Source organism: Nelumbo lutea, chromosome 6 (genome assembly GCF_056320005.1).
Source record: "Nelumbo lutea isolate HS-2025 chromosome 6, American lotus-T2T, whole genome shotgun sequence".
NCBI classification, from domain to species: domain Eukaryota; kingdom Viridiplantae; phylum Streptophyta; class Magnoliopsida; order Proteales; family Nelumbonaceae; genus Nelumbo; species Nelumbo lutea.
The window spans coordinates 70,233,822-70,244,219 of NC_142689.1; the positions used below are offsets into that span (position 1 = coordinate 70,233,822).

Sequence of the window (10,398 nt, forward strand, 5' to 3'; positions counted from 1 at the left end):
CCGAGGCTCTTCTCTTTCTATTATACACCTGTGCTGATAATCAGCTTTCTCACCCACACTAGAAAACTTTCTCTTGACCCCTCCCAGTCTCCCCATACCTCCTTTACTCCAACTTTGGTTTCCCTACCCTCCACTTGTTAAGATCCTCCAGCATAGGTGAAGAGGATAAAGGTGCAGAACTCACCTCTGTGTTCAGCTGCCTATGTCAAGGGCTTTCAAACGAGGTGGAATTTTCTCCGTTGTGTCCACCGTCGCTGTCACCAAAATTTGATTCATTCCATCTCATTCCCCTCTGTTATCTCATTACCAATCTCTACTATTTCCCCCATATCGGCGTGTAGGTTCAAATGTTGCTCCTTATTCAACTGATTTCTCTGGTTCGGCACACTTAATTTCTGTCCTTCCTTGCTATTCAACTGCAAACACTCTTCCTCATTTGTTGTGTTTTCCACCAGCTTTGAGCCACTCCCAAACTCCTTTGCAACTCCATATACCACTGCAAATTTCTTCCTTTCTCAAACCCTACCCAAATCCAGTTTTCCTTTGAAGTCTCTCTCTCCCCCTTCTCTCTTCTCTAACCTTATGGGTATCTTGACCCCTTCGAAAACATTTTCCCCTTTCCAGTAATAGCCCTCCCTCTTACCACTTCTATTTTGGTTTCCCTCTTTAAAACCTTTCCTAGTCTCTTAAAAAAAGTGGTCCCCAACCCTTATTCTAATTTTAAACTCACTTGTTATTACTTGTTCCCCATCTTCTTTCACATTCCTTTTGTTCAACCTTTGAACTTCCACTGGTTCACCAATCCCAATCTCCATGTGTCCTTTGACCTGCTGTCCACTCACTCCACCATCCTCCACGTCCTTCGACACTGCCACCTCACCATCTTTTTTTTTTTTGATGAATGATAATAAATTTATTAATTCAGAAGCAGATTTAGAGTGAGTTCATACAACATCCCAGGGAGAGGCGTGAGCTGCAGCCCCTCCTTGAATCTTACAAGTAAACTAGGAAAGAAAAGCAAGAATCACAACTGAGCCCAAAACAATTCTTCCCTATTTACCCCTTGCTTGGCTAATACATCTAACAAAGTATTTGCTGATCTCCCCACCCACTGTACAGTGACCAACATATTCCTTGTCAAGCAACTAAATTTCTTCATTTCATTCTTGTAACACCACATAGCCTTTTCAGGATTTTTCAACCAACCCACCACCACTTTGGAATCCCCCTCGATCGTTAGGTGTTGTACCCCTAGCTGGTTTGCAAATTGCACCCCTTGTACAACAACTAAAAGTTCTACCCTGATGGAGTTTCCAATTCCCAAGGGACCTGAGTAGAGCAACAAAATCTCTCCCTTCTCATTTCTCAAAGCACCTCCCATTCCAGATAATCCTGGATTACCCAAACTACTTCCATCAAAGTTCAACTTCAGTGAGCCTTCGAATGGAGGAGACCATCTTGTAATTGATTTGTCCTTTAGGGATGAGTACCTCGCTACTGCTGATCAATTTCTCCAAAGGTCATTAAAGGAGAATTGATGAAAGATTTCCAAGGTCTTCAGCATTCCTTTCTTCCCTTTTCTTGAAAAATACTGCTGACCGTATATAACACACAGTCTTTCAATTCCTGACTACTCCTTTCCTTTTCTTGAAAAATTCTAGCATTCCTTTCTTCCCAAGGAGTCCAAATCAAGGTAGCACGAGCACATCTCCACATAATTCTCCCTTTTTTTGTAGGCCAATAAAAGGTAGAATGGTTGAAGAGCATGTGAACTTCTGCTGGTAGACTCCAACTGCTCCCAAACAACGAAAGTAGCCAAGCCCAAAGGTTTGTAGAAAAGGGACAAGATATTAATAGGCAGTAACAATCCTCACCATGAGCTCTATAGAGGATACACCGATTAGGAGAAATACAGAGGAAAGGTCTTCTCTTTTGTAGGTTATTTAGAGTGTTTACTTTCCCATGGAATACTTCCCAACAAAACGCCATAATTTTTTGGGGAATTGGCCTGCACCAAATTTCTTTTGACGGAAAGGGTTAGTTAGTAGAAAGTTGAGAGATTGACTTGAGGAAAGAAGCACAAGTGAAGGTTCCATTGGGTTTAGGAGTCCATACCCTCTTATCTGGCTTGGAGGGATCCAAACAAACCTGATTAAGACAACCAAACAAGACTGAAAGAGATTCAATTTCATCATCCCTAAGTCCTCTACGAAACCCAAAATCCCAAGTAGGATCTAAGGGTGTTCCCAAAGGTGAGACAAATTTTGAGACTACCTCTTTTTTGTACAAAGAAATAGAAAATAGCATAGGGAACAAATCCTTTAAAGGTGTGTCTCCTACTCAAATATCCTCCCAAAAATGAACAGTGTTGCCAGAACAAACTTCATACCTAATAAAATTGAGGAATTGAGGAAGGGTGTTGTGAATGGCCTTCCAAGGTGCTGCTAGGTTAGCTTGCCTATATACACCAGCATCCCATCCATTCTCTGACCTCCCATGAATGCTTCCCACCACCTCATGCCACAATCTCTCTCTTTCCAATGGCCATCCCCACAACCATTTCCCTAACAGAGCTTGATTTTTTCTAGTTACCCTCCCAAGTCCCAAACCCCCCTCTTCTTTACTTCTGCACACAATTACCCAATTAACCAAGTGATCCTTTTTTTCTTGTCTCGGCTCTCATAAGAAATCTCTCATCAGCTTCTCCAGTTTCCTAGCTTCCCTAACTGGTATCCTAAATACAGACAAAAAATAGGTAGGTAAGTTAGCCAATGTAGCTCTTATTAGGGTAATTCTCCCTCCTAAAGAGACATAATTCCTCTTCCATGAGGCTAATCGCTTCTCAAACTTTTCGATCGTTGGGGTCCAAAATCTACTCTCCCTAGGATTTGCCCCTAAAGGAAGCCCTAAGTATGACATAGGCCAAGCAGAGGTGGAACACTCAAGACACTCCACAATAGCCTTGACCTCCCCTACCTCCAAATTTATACCCGCTATGCAGCTCTTTTCGAAATTAATTCTGAAATTAGAAATACTTTCAAATCCTTTGATTAGCTCCTTTAGGTTTGCTACCTTTTCGCTAAAACCTCCTTCACAAAAGATCATTAGGTCATCTGCAAACTGAATGTGGGTAACGGGGACTTGGTGTCTCCCTATTCTCCAACCCCTAATGGCATCTTCACTATCAATCTTAGTAATGATCCTACGAATCACATCAGCTATTAAGGTAAAAAGGAAGGGTGAGAGTGGATCCCCTTGCTTGACGCCCTTGCAAGCTGGAAAAAAGTCCCTCACCATACCATTTACTAGAATAGAGTAGTGACAAGTACTGATACACCCAAAAATCCAACTACACCACTTGTCCCCAAATCCACAGTTTCGCATAACCTCTAATAGAAACTCCTAGTCCACCAAATCATAGGCCTTTTCAAGATCCAATTTACAAATGAAACCTCTCTTCCTAGACCTTTTCATTTCCTTCACACACTCATTTGCAATTAAGATCTGATCTGTTATTTGTTGCCCTTGAATGAAAGCCCACTGGGTTTCACTAATGATAGAAGGGAGGACTGTTTTGATCCTCAATGAGAGGACTTTAGGCAGAATTTTTATAGATGCTTGTCACCATACTAATAGGCCTATAATCTTTTGGGTGGTTGGCATCATTCTTCTTAGGTATCAAGGCCAAAAAGGTGCCATTGATTCCAGGGCTTATAATGTGATTGTTTGCAAATTCCTTAAAGACTTCAACTAAATCCTCTTTCAACACCTCCCTACAGTCTTGATAAAAACCCATTGTAAAGCCATATGGACCTGGAGTCTTGGGTCTATCCATTAGAAAGACGGCTTTCTTAATCTCTTCTTCCTCAAAATCCCCTTGATCACTCTTTCAATACCTCACAATCTTTTTTCTCCCCTTGGTCACTCTTCGAATTCCTGTCCGCCTCCAACCTCTCCTCTGGTCTGAATCCCAAACCCTCTCCAACTCAAGCTCCTCCCATCCCCTCCTTTCCCATCTCTGCACCTATTTCTTCATTACCTGCTTTCAAAATCTCTTCCTTCATCCTTAGATAGGTACCATCTTCTCCTTTGACCATGATTCTCCATCTATACTTTTCCCCTGCAAATTTAAGCTCCAACTTATTTGGAATACCAGAGACATCCGCCACTGCCACCAGTATTCTTGCCATTTCCAGCTTCGTCCATGTTCTATTTTTATATCGAATTTAGAAATCTCCCACAACTTCAAAGGTCAAGAAGCTCCACATATGCAATGGAATTCCCACCGCCTCGATGTGAACCATGCGTCTTCTTCCTTTAGAAACCTCCCCTGCTGCTGTTGACACTAATCCAACCTTAAATCTAAATCTATATCTTTTTATCTCGTTTTTTTTTTTTTACCTTAACCATGTAAAGGTTAAGGTCTAATTCCCATATGTTGGATGTTTCTATTTTTCTCAGCTTTGATATTCACAAAGCTTTCTTTATCTGGTTACTTGCCTGCATAGGGAGAAAGGGATTATTAAGTTTGATTTAAATGAGAAAGATATATTTAGTCCTGGGATTGAGTTTTTGTGTCTTTTAAATTTATTCATTTGTGTTTTTCTTTAACACCTATTTTATAGTTTTCTTCTAAGTTTAATCATGTTGCATCTTAATCTGTCACATGTATGTTCATTGTCATATATTTAGTATTTAAAATTTAAACTTATGCCATTTTACGACATATTGGTTTTCTTTCATCTATGTTTTGTAGATCATTGAGATCTGACCCTTTTAGGGGAACTTATTATTAGCAAGCTGCATACACCTTGTAATTGAAATTCCCATGTTGGGGAGGAGGGAAGTTGTTTCTGTTTGCATAGAAATGAAATCATCTCATTTTATCATGAAATGAACCTAATGCCAATCACTAGACAAATGCACTAATTTTATTTTCAATAAACTAAACTCCTAATCACATTTGATGTGGCTCTGATTTAGATCTTATTACATCAATCTGCATACATGTTCTGGTGCTCATGCTTGCACTGCACAATTTCTTGGAATATCTAAGAGACTGATAGGCATTCTTTCTACCTGGATTGGTCAAGGAGGGACCTACTACCACTGATCCATCCCATTTTATCACTTATTGAGAAAGGGGTATGGGTATCCAATCCACCTCTCCCAAGACCCTGGATAGCTGAGACCAACATTGGTTAATGGCCTTTTACATTTTTGAAGAGTATGTAGTCAGTAGTCATTGATAAAAAACGACTTTGCACAGGAGAAATTGTACATAAAATACAGAAAGAGACAATTAACTCCATTTTTCATGAATAAAAATAGCTAGGCATCAAGCTAATACTATACAAAAAAACCGTTCCCACACCACAGCTGTTTAGATTAGCTCCTTTGGAACTGTTCTTTTTTGGGTAGGAAAGGTTGAGATGTCTGAAGTTATCTTCAGGTAGGGGGCAGCTCTCAAAGCCTTTGCCCAACCCTCTGCTTCTACTAATGGAATTAGTTAAATCCCCCTAAATGGTAAGCTAAATATACCCAGGTCTCTTAGCAATCAGAACCTGGTGAGGGCAAGATCCTCAGCTATTTTTAAGGTGACTTCCTCCAATAGGTCCACTATATATGTAAGTAATGCTTGCGTTAGATGTGATAAGAATGCCTCCCACCTTGGTTGGCCTTGGGTTTTTGAAAGAGCTCTCCTCAAATTGTAGTCTGATAAGATTTTAGTTTTGATTCAAGGGAGGGGGAGTACTTATAGAGAGAAGATGCCCTAGAGAAGATTAACAGATGTTATATATTTCCACCATTATCTTTTGCATGTCAATAGGAGATGCATTTTCTTTATTGCAAGGACCCAAGAGTTAACAAGTTAACCCTTCTAAAGCTTCAAAAGAGGACACATTGCCTTCAAAGATTCACTTGTTTCTCTCTTCCCACAATCCCCACATAAACCCCATAAATGATAAAGTTCCAATAAATCACTTGTCAGAAAAGATTCCAATGAATCTTTTCACTCTTGCCGGGCTCAAGCCCTTTCAATAATGAATTATGTAAATCACTGTCAACACAATACCTGGTGACACCCACTCTAGACTGCAAGGCTTAAAAAGAAAGTGCCTTTGCTACCTTGTCATTATACACAGTACACAAACTGGTATGTGTTCATGAGGTAAACGTTTGAAGTTCTAAAGAAAAAACAATGTTTGAATTTCTTTTGGAGGATGTTACAAGTGCCCCCCTCCCAATTATATGGGTTTGGCTACACTAATCTTGTTTCACCATTCCACTCTGTTCAGTGCTGTTTCCATTGTTAAATTGTAAGTGCTGAAATCATTTCTTACTGCTTCAACCTCTGTCCTTTTCGGTCTACCCCTAGCTCTTCTAGCCTCTTCAGCTTGTATCAGATCACTTCTTACGGATTCTGTAGATGGTCTTCTATGCACATAACCAAATCATCGTAGTTTATTTTTTCTTGTATCACCTATTGGAGTTATTACTAGGTTCCGTTGAATGACTTCTCTTTTGACTGTGTCCTTGCTAATTTTTCCTCTCATCAATCTCAACATATGCATTTTTGCCATACTCATTTTTGAAATGTTTCTTGACTTTCCAACATTCTGTACCACACAACGTTGCTATCCCCCTGGATCTTCTATCTATTGCCATTTTGTCATTTAGAAATGCTCTTGAATTCAATCTTCTTTTAATTTGAAGGTCTTGCACTTTTTCTCCAATTCCCACACCTGCTTTTTCTGTACACACACTAGTTATTTGGTTTTATGTTATGTAGTTATGAGTTAGAATGCTTAGGTAAATTTAAACCAAGGAAACGATCTCATTCTACCTCTGGGTGGCCTTATGATTGTTATTATACTGGATGTTGAATATAGTTTACAGTTCTCATTGCATCTTTGCACTTGGTGTGGACTTGTACTGTAATTAAAATTACTTGATCAGTTCACGAACTCCAATTTAATGTTAGTATTCCAATTATTTTGCTGCTTACAAGGTTAAGTAGCATTTTGCTTATTCTGTGTGTTTTTCTGACGTTCTCTTTCAGGATCTGGATCAGGAGAGGCACAAAGAGAACTCTTTCTTTGGTTCCACTGACTTTGGTCTCAATCCAATTAGGACGGAGTCCCCACATGCAGATAGCATGTTCCAGAAGAAGAGCCCATTCAACTTTGGGGATTCCGTTCCTGGCACCCCACTTTTTAACTCTGGCAATTCGCCCACAAGGTACAGCGAGTCAGAGCACTCTTTTGACAACATTTCCAGGTTTGATTCCTTCAGCATGCATGACAGTGGATTTTTTGCTCCCCGTGAGAGTCTTGCAAGGTTTGACTCCATCCGCAGCACCACTGACTTCGAGCATAGAGGGGGGTTCTCATCTTTTGATGAGGCTGATCCTTTTGGTTCAACTGGACCATTTAAGATCTCATCAGAGAGTCAAACTCCAAGAAGGAGTTCTGATAATTGGAGTGCATTCTAGGCCGGGTAGTTTTGAACCCATATCTCTTCCCCATGTAGACCTTTTTCTGAGGTTTTCTTCAAGTATAGTGGCCCATTTTTTTCCTCCTTGTGTGCTATATAATAGTGATGGTGAGTGGAGAGTTGTATTGTTGTCTGGAGCTTGCCCCTTCTGTATCTCTGCATATCTCATTCATTTTTTTCCTCGTCTTTTATTCCTCTTGAGGCTTGTAACGGAATTATTTTTTTTTCCTTTGTGGTGTCAACTCTTGAATAATCTTTATTTCATATATTCTTCATTTCTTTTGCTTCCGGAGTTGGGAGTACGATGTCTCACATACAAAGTCTTTTATTGTTGCAAATATTTGTATTTCATGCAACCAATTTCTCATTTAATTGGAGAGAGAGAGAGAGAGAGAGAGGCAATTGAGCACCACCCCGGGGGGTATGAGTTTTTCTTTTTTTTTTTCGGTAAAATGTACGAGCATTTTTTTACCAAGGCTCAGTTTGGAATGAGTACAAATGTAAATATGTAGAGTGCAAAACCTTATAGTTTGTATTATTTTGTATGTATTTGTACTGTACATATTTGTATTTGGAAGGAGTACAAATATAAATATGTAGAGTGCAAAGTCTTGTATTTTGTATTACTTTGTATGTATTTGCATTCTATATATTTGTATTTTTACTCCTTCCAAACTGAGCTTTATGAAAAGTACAGCCATAAGTTTATTATCCAGATAGCTCCCATGCCCCAACTATTCTATATAGATCTTTAGCTTTAAAACCCCAAAACATAAAAATATAATGAACGGAAGGTCAAGTTGATTTACTAATGGGTTGCTTAAGTATGATTCTTGCTAAACCCTAATTGGTGTGACTTTTGTTTTGGTATGGTTTCTTGCTCCATCTCCCTCTAAAGCTAAATTTGATCAGTGGAATCATTAGAGTAGGTTGATGAACCATATATTGCAGAAGAAATATTAGATACATCTCAGTAAGGCTAAATTTTTGTGCTTCTAATTAGGGGTACTCACAGATCAGTTAACCGAACTGTGGGCTTATTTTTTAAATCAAAGGGTGAAAAACCAGTAACCGAAACTGAACTGAAGTTGATTGGTTGATCAGTTTGGTTTGTTGATTGATCGGGTTTTTATTATTTATAATATATAAATATATGTATATCAATCGGTTTGGCTAACCATCGGTTTTCTATTTTAGTTAATTGAAACTGAATCGGTACCTTTGTTTTTTTTAAATACCGAATTGAAGTTTAACTCGTCGGTTTGACTAGCCAATTTTTTTTGTTCGGTTTTGATCGGTTTGATTTTTCGGTTTTTCTTACTTACCCCTACTTTTAACTTCATATACGGGCAGAAATTCTAGTTAGAGGTGTAGAGGTGTAGCTGTAGAGAGTGGAGTATAACTGGGGAGCTTTGATCCTCGGATAACGGACAGAGGGGCTTTTTTTTCTGTAATTTATTTTGGTGTCATTTGGTCTTGTTTGAGAACGGATAGTGGTGTCATTACTCACCCCTCTTTCAGTTCACTAGATGACTGTATTCTTGTTTCTGGTCTCAGTTTATTTATTTTGTCAAAAATGCTTTTGGTTTTGTAACTTGTTAAGAAACAGAAAATAATGCCGTATATGTTCATGTGTTCACACATTGTCACACAAGTGCTGAAAAAACATATATTTAATGATATATATATATATATATATTGGTGAGAAAATAGAAATACTATAAACAGCAAAGCATGCGATCACAACGTGTACGGAGCTAACGGGGAGTCAGGGACCCGATTCGGCCATTCCTGCTCGACCCTCGCTCTTAATTTGACTTTGGAGTAGCGCTGTTTACTGTCAAGTCCATCCTAATCGAAATTTGCTTTCTTCTCCGATCCAATCTGATGATTTGATCTGATCTGATGGGATTTTATTTGAATTCGAATCTTATCGTAAGCCGGATCTTTCGATCTGATCCAATTTGACTTATTTTCTTTAAAAATTAATAAATTATTAAAAGAAAAATAAAATATACTAATTTAAATAAAATAAAAATAAAAAATATAAATATTTTTTAATTATTTTCATTATATATATATATGTCTTTTATAAAAAAATAATATAACAAATTTATAAAAATATAATATAAAAAATAATATTTATAAATAAATAAACAGCATATATGTATTATATATATTTAAAAAAATAGAGTAAAGGGAAGAGGAAAAAAAACTGCACTTGTTCAAAGTTGTTGGTGGTCACTAGTGATGGTTGGTGGTGAAAATGCCCTCCCTTGTATGTTTTGCAATGAAAAAAAATAATAAAAATACAAGAGTGGAAGTGAAACAAAGATGAGAGAGATAAAGAATTGATTACCTTCGAACCGTCGAAATGAACTCGACGCCAGAGAATAAGCGGATTCCAATGTAGGATGGAGATGCAAGGACGGTAAACAGGAGTACTAAGAGAGAGGGTCCAATGGGAATGGGGTCTCCGACTCCCCATTAGCTTTGTATGTGTTAGAATGGAGCTTGTGCGGGAGGACAGGTGTCCCCATTTCATTATGTGGGGTGCTGATGCGAACGCAATTAGACCACCTTATGGGCTGACCTATTGGCAACTCGACTAATCCATCTAAAACAAATTCTCAAAAATTGACGGGAGAGATGATGGATGTCCAAAATAATCGCAAAGGCCTTGTGATGAACCTTGGACGAAGGCCTAGAGATTAAAGAAATCACTTTGATAGCATCACAATGCACTTCAATTCTTGACACCCCAAGGGACACCTAATAGACCTATGTGGATGGCTAGAACTTTCACCAGCGCATGGGAGGAGAAATAGACTATTGATAATTTGATATGACTATTGAGACAGGCCATGTTTGATTTGCTATTTTAGGCCATCTTGAGTAAGA

General features: G+C 38.6%; 1 protein-coding gene across 2 annotated transcripts in view; it reads left to right on the forward strand.

Moving 5' to 3' along the window:
• Positions 1–7,785, forward strand: part of LOC148849532 (uncharacterized) — a 40,067-nt gene extending 32,282 nt beyond the window's left edge. For both annotated transcript variants that reach the window (XM_088950791.1, XM_088950793.1), the window contains one exon: positions 7,064–7,785. In XM_088950791.1, coding sequence (XP_088806917.1) covers positions 7,064–7,495 — 432 coding nt within the window. In that variant the 3' untranslated portion in view covers positions 7,496–7,785. The remainder of the gene's footprint in view (positions 1–7,063) is intronic.
• Positions 7,786–10,398: the final 2,613 nt, after the last annotated feature.